The 16,814-nt window shown below is 38.8% G+C and overlaps 1 protein-coding gene across 3 annotated transcripts in view; it reads right to left on the bottom strand.

Moving 5' to 3' along the window:
- Positions 1–16,814, bottom strand: part of LOC106730414 (atherin-like) — a 128,415-nt gene that overhangs the window by 49,704 nt on the left and 61,897 nt on the right. Inside the window, exon 3 of one of the 3 annotated variants that reach the window (XM_032487174.1) lies at positions 12,670–12,861. The exons of the other annotated variants lie outside the window; for them this stretch is intronic. Coding sequence (XP_032343065.1) covers positions 12,841–12,861 — 21 coding nt within the window. The 3' untranslated portion in view covers positions 12,670–12,840. Of the gene's footprint in view, positions 1–12,669; positions 12,862–16,814 lie in introns of those variants that run through there. 3 annotated transcript variants of the gene reach the window in all.

Genomic DNA, 16,814 nt, shown 5'->3' with positions numbered 1-16,814 from the left:
GAGCTTCTGGCATCGTCATGATGAACTGAGTGTGAGTTCTAGCTGCGCGCCGCATTTGCCACCCTTCGCCATCACGGCTGTGGTTAATGAGTTTTGCCGTGCACTTTCTCAGACCTGTGAATGATCTCTTAGGGAGGTTTTCTCCTCATCCTTGCATTTGTTCAAAAGGAGAAATCCCTTCCACAGAGCCTTGAATTACAGCTGCTGCGGATGCTGCTCCAGCTTGTGTCCCCAAGGGCCGAGACTGGCCAATCCCGCTGCCATATGCCCCACTGACAATACGCAAATTAGATCCGAGGAAACCAAAGCCGCGGTCAGAGCTCGCGTAATTAACGAATTTGGACCAATTAGGGGCCACAGGGCAGGATGTGACTCTGGAGCCTTTGGACCAGGCACACACATTCGAGAGTTGTCTCTCCACAGGGCCATGGATGTAGATGGGATTTGGAGCAATTTTTCTAACGCTACCTCTCTAGGTCTAGCAGTGGTAATTAAAGTCAAAAATTCACTAGTTCACGGGGACATCAGCTGCCTTGCAACCAATAGCAGCAAATATTATGCTGCCCACTGATGCCTGAAAACCGCAGCACCCCATCTCAGCCTCCCCCGAGATGCCTGTAATTGTCCCCAGGTACTTCAAGCTGCAGCAGCCAAGGGCTTAAGAGCTCTGCCTGCCTTTTGGTTAAGCCCACTTGCCTGCCATCCCTCCTGTAAGAGAAGCTACTCACCTCTGGGCAAACCTGACATAGCCTCCAGTGAGCCCGCGAGGTCAAAACCCTGCCTGGTTTAGCTGCCTGATATTTACAGCTCAGGGCTATTGGCTCAGACTGCAGCCATTAATAGCCATGGATACACCTGCAAAAATGTGACATGATGTTCGCCAGCTCCTTGGGTCAAAACCCCACCTGGTCAGCACCTAGTCAAGCCTGAGTGTAGCTATAAGATCCTCACTCTACCTATACCAGAAGTCTGAACTTTTTTAAGCCAAGTGCCAGACTGTGTTGGTCTTTCAGATTCTGGCCCATGTAACAAAACACTGCTTATTTATGAGATCACAGTGGGTTTTCTATTACTAAATATTACCCGCCTCCCTACTCCCCCAAATTAAAAGCCTCATCCATCCAGTCACATTGTCCACATCAGACAAAGGCTGCCTGCTGGAAGGATTTAGTATACACTACAGGTTTATTGCGTGCTTGAGAGTAAACCAGAGGCACCTCCCTGCAGACAAGGCAATTCCAAGGAGAAAGGAGAGAGAAACGGGCGGTGCTAAACTTAATTGTTCCCATCAACCCACTACTGAGAAGAGAAGGTGCTGAGAGGCCAGAGTGCCTAGGAAAACTCAGAGGGATGGGGGAGACGTATCACTGATCCCTCGAGTATGGGTCCAAAGTTATTAATTTTTTTCCAAGCATCTTTTATCAAAAAATATTTGCTGCCACTGACTTGAAGTGCCATTTCTTCAATTACTAAATTTACATTTATTCATGAGCCTGCAATTGTCCATTCATTCACCAATTCCAAACCAGCTGAGTTACAAAAAGGTTAAATACTGTATTTGAAATATTTTACTGGGTTATTCTCCTCTCTTGCTCTTTTCATTGTTTTGATGGATATTGTTAATTTTCCCAGATCAAGAAAAGAAATCATTTTGTGGTCTTCTGCTTGAGATCACTTTGTAGATTTGGCATAGAATTCTGATACAATAATTGAACATTTTTATACAACTTACTTATTTTGAACTTTTTCCTTCAAGTTCTAGATTTTGGGCTCCCAAAAGGCAAGGACCCCTTATTTTCACTTCTGCATTTCATACAGTAGTTTCTACACATGTTAAGTGATAGAAGCAAAGAACGTTTTCCAAATTTTTTTTTTTTTTTACATCGGTGCCTTTTTCCTTTAGAAAAAAATTCCTCTACTTAGATTCTCTTTCCCCACCTTCTCTCTCTGCCGTATTCTGCTTGCTCTTCCTACTTACCTTGAACACAGTCTCCCCTGGGAAGCCTTCACATACACCTGCTCAGGTAGAATCTTCATCTCTCCCCCGTGTTGCTGGTCTACTTCCTATAGGTCTTTCATGTCACTCAGCATCTTCTACTGTGCATGTGTTTCTCTGTCTTCCGAGAAGCACCAAGTTAGAGGGTGCTTCACAGAGGGAATGTGTTAGTCATTTTTTTTCACCCTGCATATTCCTGATATATGACATGGTTTTCAATATGTGCTCAATAAATGAACAAATGCAATAAATGCAATTTGCTTTTGCTTTGTAACATTTATCACAATTGAAAGTAAATAAATCCTTTTGTGTAATTCATTACAGACTCCACTTTTCTTTTAGCAAATGTCTCCCTCATTAGATAGTAAGCTTCATGGTCAGAGATCATGTCAGTCTTGTTTAACACTGTATCTTTAGGGGCCGGCACAGAAGAACTCATTAATAAATATTTATTGAATAAATTAATATCATTTGTATTATAAGTTAATATTATTATTAACTTTAATATTGTGATGAGATGATAGCAAATATTCATATTAATGTTTTGCATGAAAGAATTGCATAGAGAAATATAAAGAACCATTAGATACATAGGGAAAGAAATCATATTGTCTTTAAATATTTTCCAGATTAAAATTCTTTATCTTAAAAGTCATGGAAAGACTGTGACCTGCTAGAACACTCCCTTACACCATACACAAAAATCAACTCAAAATGGATCAAAGACTTAAACATAAGACAAGATACAATAAACCTCCTAGAAGAAAATACAGGCAAAACATTATCTGACATACATCTCAAAAATGTTCTCCTAGAACAGCCTACTCAAGCAACAGAAATAAAAGCAAGAATAAACAAATGGGACCTAATGAAACTTACAAGCTTCTGCACAGCAAAGGAAACCGATAAGCAAAACAAAAAGACAACCTATGGAATGGGAGAAAATCTTTGCAAATGAAACCGACAAAGGATTGATCTCCAGAATATATAAGCAGCTCATACGACTTAATAAGAAACAATCAAACAACCCAATCCAAAAATGGGCAGAAGACCTAAACAAGCAGTTCTCCAAGGAAGACATACAAATGATCAATGGACACATGAAAAAATGCTCAATATCACTAATTATCAGAGAAATGCAAATCAAAACTACAATGAGGTATCACCGTCACACCAGTCAGAATGGCCATCATTCAAAAATCCACAAATGACAAATGCTGGAGAGGCTGTGGAGAAAGGGGAACCCTCCTACACTGCTGGTGGGAATGCAGTTTGGTGCAGCTACTACGGACAATAGTATGGAGATTCCTCAAAAGACTAGGAATAGACTTACCGTATGACCCAGGAATCCCGCTCCTGGGCATATATCCAGAAGGAACCCTACTTCAAAATGACACCTGCACCCCAATGTTCATAGCAGCACTATTTACAATAGCCAAGACATGGAGACAGCCTAAATGGCCATCAACGGATGGCTGGATAAAGAAGAGGTGGTATATTTATACAATGGAATACTACTCAGCCATAAAAACTGACAACATCACACCGTTTGCAGCAACATGGATGCTCCTGGAGAGTGTCATTCTAAGTGAAGTAAGCCAGAAAGAGAAAGGAAAAATACCACATGAGATCGCTCATATGTGGAATCTAAAAAAAAACAAAAACAAAAACAAAACAAAGCATAAATACAAAACAGAAATAGACTCATAGACATAGAATACAAACTTGTGGTTGCCAAGGGGGTGGGGGTTGGGAAGGGATAGACAGGATTTCAAAATGTAGAATAGATAAACAAGATTATACTGTATAGCACAGGGAAATATACACAAGATCTTAAGGTAGCTCACAGAGAAAAAATGTGACAATGAATATATATATGTTCATGTATAACTGAAAAATTGTGCTCTACACTGGAATTTGACACAACATTGTGAAATGATTATAAATCAATAAAAAATGTTAAAAAAAAAAGATGAAGCACAAATTTAAAATGTAAAAAAAAAAAAAAAAAAGACTGTGACCACAGGAAGAGATGTCCTTCGGCAAAGTAATATTTTTATCTTCCTCTAAGTCAAAATAGGATGAGTAATCAACCCATAAAACATTTATATGATGCATATAAATAGGCTGTTAGCAATAGAAACATCAGCCAACAGGTTTACCCTGTCAACAGCAATTTATTAACACGACAAATAGATGAAGTAACATATCACGTGAGCCATAATCCTGCTTCATTCTCATTTCAGTGGCCACTTCCAGAAGAAATTTTATCATCATTGCATTTAAATGTTTCCTTATTGAATATTTAGAGTAGTTTTTAACAAGAGTTTTCAGAGTGATCAAGAGTATTTTAAGCAGAATTCCAGTGGAATGTATCCAGAGTAGCACTTTTTTGAAGGGAAAATAATTCTGAAAATATAGAAATTACAACTCCTCCATGAACGTGACAGGAAAGATAGAGATGTCATTGCTGAATAAGGGACTACCCATAAGTCACCAGTAAGTCACTGTTGTTAATATATTATCTACTGTATTTAATCTATGATCATATACAATATAATAGAATGAATAACTGCAAATGCAGATCCTAATAATAACCTCCCGGTAAACATTTAATATAAAATAAATCTTTCTAGATCCTATTAAGAATAAATTTTAAAACTAAATTGTAGACCCTCTTTGGAAAATTTGTTAAGATTATTAGTTCTAATAATAGCTAATATTTTTTTGAGAATTCACTATGCCTCGGCCACTGTTTTAAGCAATTTACACACATTGCTTCATTATTTGATCTATACAATGACCTATGAAGTAGGTACTATTATTACTTAGCATTTGATTAAAAAGATCTAAGGCTGACAGCGGTCAGTGATGCAGCCTGGGTGACCAAAGCCAGCAGTGGCAGAGCTGGAACTTGAAATCAGTTTTGTCTGGCATGGTGGATGTTAACCACTGTGCTCTATTCTGTAGAACTGACGCGGGAAAACCGGTGTGGGGCAGGAGAAAGGCCATGTCCCAGGCGTCGGTTGGGCCCCTGGGACGTGCCCCGCCAAGTGTGGGTCCTTGGCTTCGCACAGGAAAGAATTCAAGAGCGAGCAATAGTTAAGTAAAGGTAGATTTATTCAGAGAGGTACATTGAAAGGCAAGAGAAAGGCCACGAGGTGTGGGGGTCGGGCGCTCAGATTAAAAGTAGGTACACACTCCATAGACAAGAGTGCGGGCCGTCTCTGAACGGAGAGACAGGGAAAGGCCGCTGGGAGGCACCGAGGCACCACGTTGCTGGTTTTTTTGAGCTTGGTGGCTTCATATGCTAATAAGTGGAAGGACCGGTCTAAGTAGCCTGGGGAAGAGGCTGGGATTCCCAGGAAGTTGGCCGTTTCCCACTCTTGACCTTTTGTGGCCAGCCTTGGGACTGCCATGGTGCCTGTGGGCATGTTATTCACCATGTTAATATATTACAGTGAGCGTATAATGAAGCTCAAAGTCTACTAGAAGTTAAATCTCTTATCATCCTGAGCCTCAAGGCCTCCTGGGGGTTGAATCTTTCACCATTTTGATGTTAATTGCTGTAGCATTCCTTGAATGGCTGTGCCCTGCCCTCTTCCATCCTGTCTAGGAACAAGCTGGCAGTGTAAGGAACAGGGTCTGGCTGAAATCTTGGTCAGGAGGCTATTACAAATATATCTGAATTTGAATGTATTGAATATACTTTGGCATGGGGCATCGCTTTACAGCTCTTTGCATCTTTGCGTTTCTCATTACTCTTTATTGCCTGATTACCCAGCTTACTACCGTTAGTTGATCTCCCTGGTCACAGAAGACACTTGATTCTGAGACTCCTGTTTTATCACATCTAAGATATACAATAAAATAGTAAATGTGGGAGTCTGGGGTGAAGAAGAGAGAGCCCAGGAGCAATAAGGTGAGTTGAAGGTCCAGCTAAAGTGCTCTCGTCCAGCCCTAAATGATGCCTGTGTCTGTATTTCTCTGTATCCAGCAACCTCTCCATCTAAATTGGCTTTTAGTGCGAACCTCATTCAGTTTTGACATCATGTATGTAGCGATTTTTATATGCAGATACTTCAATTTGGGTTTACAAAAAATGGAGCTGATTTAGAGGACACAGATCTTGCCCAGAGGCATTTTGCTGTCTAGATTAGGGGACATCTGGTAGTAAGTAACTGAATAAAAGCACTATAATAAGAAATGTGAGTATAATCTGAGGATACAGAGCTTTGTAATAGAAAAAACCCAGGCTCTGGTGTCAATGACCTGAATAAAAATCCCAGCGTTTCTATTTAAAACTCTCACCTCTGGAAAATACCTTAACCATTCTGTTTTTGTTACGGAAACGACAGGCCAGTCAAGAAACAAGCACCACTCGGAGGGTTGGAGGACTCAGATGTATTACGCCGGCGGGCTCAGAGGGGCTTCTGCTCCGAAGCTCTGAGCACCTTCAAGATGTGCACATGAGGTTTTATAGGGTAAAGTACAAGCTTGGGGTATTCGGCCAATAGGTATGGAACAGCTTTAGCAGCATCATCATCACAAAAGTGGAGGCAGGGAGGCAGCAAACCAACATTCCAAAGCCAGATATGTATCTTTGAAAATCCAGCTGGCTAGCAAAAAACATAAACAGCAAACCAACACTAATTAACCTAGATTTACAAGTCAGTCCAGCAGAACTCAGATCAGTATTCCAATACTTAGACTTGTTAGCCCAGCCCAGCCTCTCCTTCACATTCCTAGACTTATGAATTATCTTGTCAGACCAGCCCGGTTTTTCCTTCACATTTTACTTTTGGCCTGTCTGGGGATGAGAGTGGCAATGTATTCCTTCCCTCCCAGGAAGAGCTCATGAAGCTCTGAAATGAGTTCACTTAACTTTTTTGTACCTTTACTTTCTGATGGGTGCAAAAACTGTGATTTTTCTATAGTTCATGGTCTTTTCTTTTGAAATGTCCTTTCCGCTTTTAGGAACATGAAATGACTTTCATTTTTAATATCGTATTTTGGGGTTCTAGAATTTTCTTTTCTTTTTTTTTTTTTTTTTGCTAACATTTCCTGTCTGTTCATGCCTATTATACACCTTTTATACTGAATATGTTAATATTTTTATAACAGTTATTTTAAAATTCGTGTCTGTTACTTCTAATCTCTGGAACATCTTTGAACCTGTTTCTATTGACCATTCTTTCTTTTCAGAATAGGTCACATTTTTGTGCTTCTTTGCCTGCCTTGTAACTTGTATTCTGGATATTGGTATAAAAGAATAATGGCTATTGAAGTAAATGATATTTATCACCATTAAAGGGCATGTTCTTTCCTATAATTTATAGTTGAACTAAATCCAGAAGTGGTTATAGTTTGGGTAAATTTCAGAAGACCATTGGTTCCAAATAATTTGAGAGTCTAATTAAGACTGTCCTTTAAGCAGGATTTGGGATTTAAGCACCAATAAAAATCTTGAGACATCTCAGTGCTTTATAGACCTGCTTGTTAGGGCACCAGAAAGCTCTTTCTGCACTGCAGCCCTTCTCCCAGCTTTCATCACTCCAGAGATCTCTGTCTGTCCTCTGTCTCTGCACTTACCCCTCGGTGAGCTCTGCCACACACACACAGCACAGCCTCCATAAACTTTGTGGGGCGTCCTTCAGTCTCCGGCGGTTTCCCAGCCTTTATCCTGAGTACCAGCAAAGACCCCATGGAGAAGAATTGGGAGGTGGGTGACTTGCTCTGCACTTGGAGGTCCTCAGGATTCTAATCTGCTGTATCAACCTACACGATGCCTTTAAAAGTTCGGCTGGTTTCTCCTTACCCTGCAAACTCACCATCAATGTTGGGCTTGCATTGTCTTCGCATAGCAGGAGACCTAGGAGGCCCATGAAAAACTCTGAAGTTAAGTTCCATTTTTTTTTTTTTTTGTGCACCGCACCTCTCTGATGGATGTAAAAAAACTCTAATCTCTGTAGTTTATCCATCCTTTTAGCTGTTCTTTTGGGAGCAATAATCACTTGTGACTTCGTATGTTCTACCTGCGTGAGGAAATCTTACCTTAACCATTCTTAGTTACTACTTTGTCACCTCTGAAAAGGGGAATTTTGTGAAGATTTAAGATAGCATATGAAGATTACTTAGCATGGTGCCTGACATTGTTAGGGCTTGATAATTATTAATGTCCTTTCTCCATTAGGTTGGGATGTCAAGTTAAAAAATAAATAGATAAACAGCTGTGTGGGCTTTGCCTGAATATCATTTGGAAGGTGTTAGTGTTTGAAGACATAGAGCACAGATTGGCAGAAAGGAATGAGAAAACGAGTCTTTGCTTCGTTTATTTCTTTTAACCAGTGTTTATACAATGTTCATTTATCAACTGTGCTTATGATAGGATTTGTTCTTAAGGAGACTTCTTAACCAGAGATCTTGTGCTCACCTATTAATTTTTTAATCCTGTTAATGTATCCACTACATTCTACAGAAACAAAGACCGTTAGTTGCCCTTAGAGGGTTGTTTAAAAGGAAATGGGAGATGAAGTGGAAGCTGTGGAAACAAAACGGAAACTGATAAAAGGAAAATTAAACTAAGGAGCAAAACAAGCACAATGGGAAGCAATTGAGAAGAGGGAAGACTCTCCACAATCAAGGACAGCAGACAATGGCTGACAATGTTTCTGTCTTAAGGAAGGAAATGAATTTATAAACATCTCCTGGATGTATACCAGCGGAGAGTTATAGATCATTAATAGGATTCACACCTGGAAGAATGAATTGGCTTACTGAGGAGTGGGGAAAAGATCAAAAGAGAAGCTACATTGTCAGTTACACTTAACCCTGCTTGAGTTTCCTCTTGATGGTTTGCATTTACTCAGACCAAAAACAGTCTTTTTGTTCAAACTGCTTTTCTCTCACCAGGATAGCCAGATGGGTGACCCCAGTAGGAAGATAAAGTAACCCTTTATGTATTAAGGGATTTTTGTTGCACAAAATAATTACGTTTTGGGGTATGTGAATTTTCATAGCTTCCAATTTCATTGTAAATACATGATTGACAGAAACAAGAGAAAGACAGGAAATTAAAAAGCAAAGCAAAAAACAAGAAGAGAGTCTCTTGATCATTTTATTTGAGTCAGTAACAAACGAAAACCTCCATGAATTGAAATCCCATGGGAGTGCGAGCGGGAGTGAATTTATCCATTTGTAATCTTGACCTATCAGCTATTACATGAGGCTTCCCAGCTGCTGGCAAAATCAGTCCTTGCTCTCTGGAGGCAGCTGCTGGGCTCTCATCATCCCGTCTACAATTTTATGCTCAATCTGGGAGCATTTGACTTAAAGAAACAAATCAAAACAAAACAAAAAACAAAACAAAAAACCTCACAAACCTTGAAGTGTATATAGAGACCGGGTATTTTATTTATCCAAAAGGCACTTTCTTTCATGCATGAGAATTATGCTGTGCCATCAGGCATGGCAACCATTTTACATCTCTTCCTTCTTCCTTCATTTCCTGAATCTCCATGGGCGGAAACATTCCATCAGAAGTCTGTATCTCTATATAATTCCCTAAAATTGGGAATTAAGCCTTTGATGATATGCTTTTCTTTGCTGAATATCACACCATATGTATATATTTTTAAGTTACACTAATTATTTCTTGCTATTTTGTTTATGGTAATCACTACACTAGGAAATAAAAATATACCCTGAGTGGTTTGTCACCAGCTTTGCTAACTATTTCATAACTTACCCACCTCAGGCTATTTGAAACCAAAACCATGGTCCTGTTGAGACAGGAGGGAAGGGGTCAAGGCACAATCATTAAGAGAATGACATAGCTGTTGAGGAAAGGACATAAACTGGTTAGAACCAATGAAGGCCAAGACTGGTGGAAAATCGGACTTCCAGTAGACCTTGAGCTTCACTGTAGGCTCACTGTAATGTATTTGCATGCTAAATGATATACCCACAGGTGCCCTGACAGTTCCCAGGCTGACCATAAAAGGCCAAAAGTGGGTTGTGGGCCCGATTCCTGGAAATCTTTGCCCCTTCCCTAAAACAGTTGGAATAATCATCACAGTTGTTAGCACATGAAATTACCCAGCCCATAAAAACTAACCACCCCCACACCCTGGGGCTGCTCTCCCTGCTAAGATGACTGCATTCTGTCTAGTGGAATCGTGCATCACTCTAAGTAAACTTGCTTTCACTTTACTATGGCTAGCTCTTGAATTCTTTCCTGTGTGAGACAAGAACCTACTCACCAGTAACACCTGGCTTACCTGCATCCCAACACTTAGCACACTGTATTTTAATTGCGAGATGTGACCATATAGTAAAAAATACATGGGCCTTGATATCAGAACACCAGCTCAACTATTTGTTGTTTGACATTAGGCAAGTCACTCTAAAATTCATTCCATTTACTTATAAAATGGGCACAGTGATAACAAGTTTTCTGTTGTACGTTTTCAGCCCTGGGTAGAATGGAGTTAGTGCCAAGCACAAGCAGGTGGCACTAGACTGGCTGCTTTAAGATTTTTTTCTGTTCACCTTGATTCAGATTCTTTCCCATATCAATTCATCAATTTCTAAGCTTTTGGGATCAAACAGGGCTGACTAGACCTTCTTCCAAAAAGTAGCAGCACTGGCCGTACTTCTATCCCACCTCCAGGGAAGAGCTACATTTAAAAAGAGATTTGGTGCCCCACGTTTAATCTGTTTCTCCTTTGAAAAAAATTCTACATATTATATAGTATATCTTTATTTTTTATTCTACATCATCTATTTTGTCTACAATCGCTTTTATTTCTGTGTTCTAGGAAAGCATGTCAAATTTTTCTCAGCCATTGACTTGCCTTCCTGTAGGTTCATTTCAGTGGCTTGTGAGCTCAACTATAAATTTAAATTGTTCATATTTCATCTGAAGTTTTCTAGTATTTTAAAGTTATTTCAGCCTGTTTATGTTTACTTAGAAGTCATCCTTGAAATTCTCAGTTATTTTACTGAACTGATACTGGTTCTTGACCAATTCTAATTGTGAGATTAAGAAGTAATTATGGTAGACAATTATTTAAAATTTAATGTTCACAAATTAATGTTACTTGAGAAAGTTACAATATATAATTTTCAACGTTTATGTGGACAAAAGGGGGTATTGTAATTTATACACCTTGTTGTCTTAAAATGATGTTTTTATGGTACAAAAATACTAAATGAGATAAAAGAAAATCTCCCAGAATATAAAGCACAAAGACAAAAGTATAAAAAATATAAGAGAGTGATGAGACATAGAAAATCAAATAAGGAGGTCAAACATATATTTAAAAATATTTTCAGGGAAAGATAGGTGAGGCATTAGTCAAAAACATAATACAAGAGATTTTACTAGAGATAAGGAAAAATGTAAGTATTGAGATTAAAAGTGTCAAGTAATATAAGTAAAGAAAACCCACACCTAGGCATACACTCCTAATTTTTTTTCAAACCAGGAATAAAGAGAAGATTCTAAAAGCTTATAAAAGGAGAAAAAAATAAAACCAATTATCTATAAAAAAAAGTGAGATATGGAATTACACCATGTTTTTCAACAGCAACACTGGCTGATAAAAGACAACGAGACATGCTTCACTGAAAAAGTTTTAGAATATTAGGAAAATGAAACTTAAACAAGAATGGGCACAAAATTATAACACCTTACTTAGCTACGCATGAGCTTCAAGGAGATGTTTACGGCCAAGTTCCCACCTAACAATTGACTTTCCTGTTAAAAGGTGGAAAATAAAACTCCCTCATTTACTTGAGAATGTCAGAGAGAATGCAGATATATAGATATATACAGATTGCATCTCAGCCAGAAGATGGACACCTTCACACAAAGAACTCTGATCAAAAGGGAGAAAGACCGAGAGTTGCTATATCATGAGACCTATTCTCAGTTAAGTATAAATCAAATGTTGGGGGAAAGCAAATCTTTTCAGACTCTCTGTATGGAACTCATCACAAATGTATAAGAAAAGTCGTAAAAGTGTTAATCATCCCAAGGGACCTTAAAAGGTGACATACAGCATGAGATGGTTAGACACGAGACTGTGATGGAGCACATGAGAAGAACAAGAAAACCAGAGCATCTCTAAGTTTCGAGGATCCCAAGTAATCTGTATAGAGTTTCCCCTAGAACTCTGAGTAACATAGTAGATGCTAAATAATTCAAGCTTAAGATAATGTATAATAAACTTATTAGATCATAGTGTGTATTTGAAGAAGCCCGGAAGAATATATGCCAGAAAGCTATAAGTTATCTTTAAACTGTAAGCTTATGAACTATTTTTACTTTCTTCTTTGCATGTATTTATAAGGAGAATTAAATGCCTTTATATTCAGGAAAAATAAAGCAACTTTTTCAATGGATATAATAGAAATTAGAACTGTTTTAATGATGACAAGACTATGCTATGTAAATTCAGGCTGCCATGATTATATATGGCTTAATATAGCTGGAAGAGCTAAGTCTCGTCCAACTTAGTCGAAAAGAAAGCCGAAGTGATCAGTAGCAACCTGCAGTTTTTTTTTTGTTTTATCTTTACCAAGTGACAGAGATAAGTTTACCTTACAGATTCTGTTCCTATTGAGAAAAAAAATGCTGTGACAGGGTTTATGTGACCACAGCTCTGAAATGTGTAGTGAGACTCTCTGATTCACTGGAAAGCACCCAGTGCACACTGCCAGACATCAGCCACGTTATTCCACTGTTAAGTTCGGGCTATTGGATATCACACGGAGCCTGAAGACGTGGCTAGTTTCTAACGTGCTATTTGCAGGAGTCCCAGGTTCACAGGTTCACAGGTTCACATGTTCTGAACCAACATCTGCAAAGAAAAAACAATCCATCTTTTCATTCAGGCAGAAGTTACAGGTCCCCCAACTTCTTCCATAGGTAAGTAGAAGTTTCAGCAGGGCACATTTCCCAGACTCCCACGCGGCTAGCTGTGGCCTTTTTTATGATGTTCTGGTCAATACAGAAGTGATGTGCACACTCTGGGAGAGAACATGTTCTCCGTCTATTCCTTTTCTCCTTTCTGTTTCCTGGAAGGCTGACATAGCAAAAATGAGCCATGTTGGACTAAACAAATGAGGGAAATGCCTGGGACCGCCGAGCAACATGATGGAAGGAGCCTGGGTTTTCAACACGAGGCAGCTGCCTCGTCAGCAACACACTGTGTATGCCCAGACTATTACTTAAGTGGGAAATATATTTTTGTTTGATTGTTAAAGCTACTGTGATTTATTCCTCTATTACAGCATCTTACAAGTATTCTAAATAACACAATTTCAGAATTGATGGAATAAGAAAGGAATTGCCTTTTTGTGGGATGGTCAGTTTATACACATTTTCAAGGACTCACTATGAAGTCAGTAGCGTGTTACATGCTGCTCCCTCACCTGCCAGAAAGCTGCCACATTCACTCATTATTTTAAAGCCTCGCAAACTTCATCATTTAAACATCAAGATTAGAGCTTGACAAAGAGGAGGCTTTTTTATATTCATCTGTTATTTTTCCTCTCTCTTTCTTCAAGAAAATGCATATAAGCTACCAGTTGAATTATTATGGATTGGTGAAAAGATAATCTAACCAAATATTCCCTGAAATGAGACACAACCCATTAGGACATTACCCTAGGGCACCAAAGGTCATTGGCATTATAGAAGATTTTAATATCATTTTGTAGAAAAATTCTTCAATAGAAGCTGCAATCAATAGTCAATGCAGTTATTTTCTTGTAGAGGGTGAGTTCATATTCATGCACTCACTGCTTGAGGCACAAGGGAACTATTAATGTAAATCAATTAATACAAAATAAGGGATTAAAACAATATATAAATGGTAATAAAATGTAGAGTCATATTGTGGGGATCTCTGGCAGTAACAGAATAGCATTGGTGCAATTTAGTTTTATTAGTTTTGTTTTGAAAGTATTAGCTGACGTTTTCTGCAGATATTTACATACATCAAGAACAGAATGATTACAAAAATAGCAATAATGTCCAGTCCTCTCTCAATTTTTTTGCACTGATGAGGAATAGATGTAGCAGTGTTAAGCCAACATTTCTGATTGTCTTTAAATCATTTCTAATGGGATACATTATTTGGTTTCAGGGATTAAAAAGTACAACAGATTTACCTTCCTAATTATGTTTTTCTGAGACTAATATTAACATTAATTAGCATTCCATTTGCACCCACCAGGAAAATTACTCTAGAATTTAAATTTGCCACTTTTAAGCTATATTCAGATTGAGTAGATTTTTCTGTTTATATTAAAATTTTTAAATTTCCTCTGAGAGGGGGAAAAAAAATCTTCCAAAATAACTTACATTTGAATAATTCAAATTTTCAGTCTCTTTTATAGCAATGTAGAAAATTTTTCTAGGATTTTACAGCTAGTGATGGTTCTTAAGACCCTTTCCCCTTCAAAAAGATCTAATAATCTCTTCTCACCACAAAATTTCTATTCAGTTCCTAGCTGGTCCCAAGTATATATAGCTAGATAATAACTGAATTTAAAATAACATAGGAGACCCCACTCTAACACCTTAGTAACTATTACTTAGTATGTTATCTCACTAGGGCCGGGTGGCTCAACAACAGAAGCTTATTTTCTCACACTCCTGGGGGCTGGAAGTCTGAGATGGAGGTGCTGGCAGGGATGCTGTCTTCCAGGGCCCCTCTTCTTGGCTTGATGGCTGTCCTCCTCCTCTGTCTTCACATGTTCTTTCCACATGTGTCTGTGTCCCTGTCTCCTCTTCTTATAAGAATTCCAGCCATGTTGGATTAGGCTCTACCCTATAATGTTATTTTATTACCTTTTTAAAGGCTTTATCTCCAAATATAATCACATTCTGAGGTACTGGGAGGTCAGGACGTCAACATATGAAATTGGGAGATACTACTCTGGTCATAACACCTAGAAAATATAATCTCCTTTCTTTTTTTTTCCTATCACAAAGATCCCAAATACAGCTTCATAGACAGAAGAGTACAAACTATCTGTTGGGTTGGACTTGAGGTCTGTAGTACCAGGCCCCATATTCAGAGCCTGTCTGGAGTGGACGCTTATGAAGTCGTCTCATACACAATATTTCATGTGATATTTCATTTGATCCTCAAAACAAACTTGTGTGGTAGGTATTATTATTACCCTTGTGGAATAGATGAAGAAACAGGATCATCAGGGTCAACGGCTTTCACAATGTTACACTGACGGACAAAGCCAGGACTCAGCAGAATCCTCAGACCACACCTCCTGCTTGGAATTACTAACCAAATTCTTTCCTTCCCCCTTCCCTCCCTTTTGCTCTACTTCTCTTCATTTTTCTTTCTTTCTTTTTTTTTTTTTTTGTTTGTTTGTTTTAGGCTGCTCTATTTAATTTTTTTCAAATGCTATAATGTCAACAAGGATTGGTTTTTAAGATACACACACATATATATATAAATTTATGTATATACAAGATAATATATTTTTAACATTATGTATAAAAATCAAATATACAAAATATATGTTAAACCAAATGAAATAGCTTATATTCAACCAGCTTTGACCTACAAAAGTGGCAATTTCATGTGATTCAATCAAGAGATAACACACAGTGAACACCTGTTTTCTTATTTGCATATCCCTTGAATTCTTTCCCTTGAGATTTACTCCCACTTCTGTCACTCATCTGACCCCATCCTAAAGCTAGCCACATGTCAGCTGGTTGTTCCCGCCACGATACCAATCTGGGAGCAAATTGGAAAGGTTAGGGCAGATACGGTGATGTGTCTCTTGAAAAGTGAATAAGTGAGTGCGTCATGAGCAAAAACTGAAATAAAATAACCACTTCTGAGAGTAGCTTCTTATGACTCTATTCCACTAAGAATTTAACATGAGTCGGTATTTACTATAAGGTATTCCTTTCCCCAGGATGGTTAATACTTCTTTATAAAGAACCTCCCCCAGAACAAACAACAGCCCGTCATGGTGACTGTTGTTACCTAGTAAGTACATGAATCACAGTTAGTACTTGTAATAATTACCTATTGTTGTGTAAAAAATTACCCTCAAATTCGGTGGCTTATGACAACACCAAGTTATTATGTCACAGTTTGGGGCAGGGAATCTGGGAGTGGTTTAGTTGGGTGGATCTGGTTCAGGATCTCTCTGGTGCTGCTGTCAGGACGTGGCAGGAGCTGCAGTTATACGAAGGTTTGGCTGAGGATGGAGGACCCATTTCCAAGATGCCTCACTCACAGGGCAACTGGCAGGAGGCATCAGTTCCCCAACTGGCTTTTGGCAGGAGGCCAGCACTCCTGACACATGGGTCTCTCCTCACAGCATGGAGCTAACAGGCTCCAGACCCAGCAACCTACGAGCAAGCCAGCCAATGGGAGGACACAGTGCTTCTAATGACCAAGTCTCTGCGGTCACAGGCCATCACTTCCGCTCGATCCCATTCACTAGAAGCAAGTCACTGCATCCAGGCGAGGGAGATTAGGCTCCACCTCTTAAAAGGAGGAGCATCAAGGAGGTTGCAGACACGTTCTAAAGCTGCTAAGCTGCATCAATGTTGTGCCAAGAAGCACTCAAATTAAGAGTCCGTGGCTCCCAAACAGTATTGAAGATCAAGTTGAGGAAGATTTTTGGCCTTCGTCTTGTACATATAGGATAGGATGCATTAAATGAGTTAAGTAAGCATCAAACACTTCTGAAAAATAGTTTAACATAGCTGAACATAGCAGCAGAAAAGCTGTCTTGGTTTATTTAAAAGATCCAAATATTT

This window comes from Camelus ferus, chromosome 9 (genome assembly GCF_009834535.1).
Source record: "Camelus ferus isolate YT-003-E chromosome 9, BCGSAC_Cfer_1.0, whole genome shotgun sequence".
Classification (NCBI taxonomy): domain Eukaryota; kingdom Metazoa; phylum Chordata; class Mammalia; order Artiodactyla; family Camelidae; genus Camelus; species Camelus ferus.
Note: the sequence above shows the minus strand (reverse complement) of the source record. Positions and strands in the feature narration are given on the sequence as shown.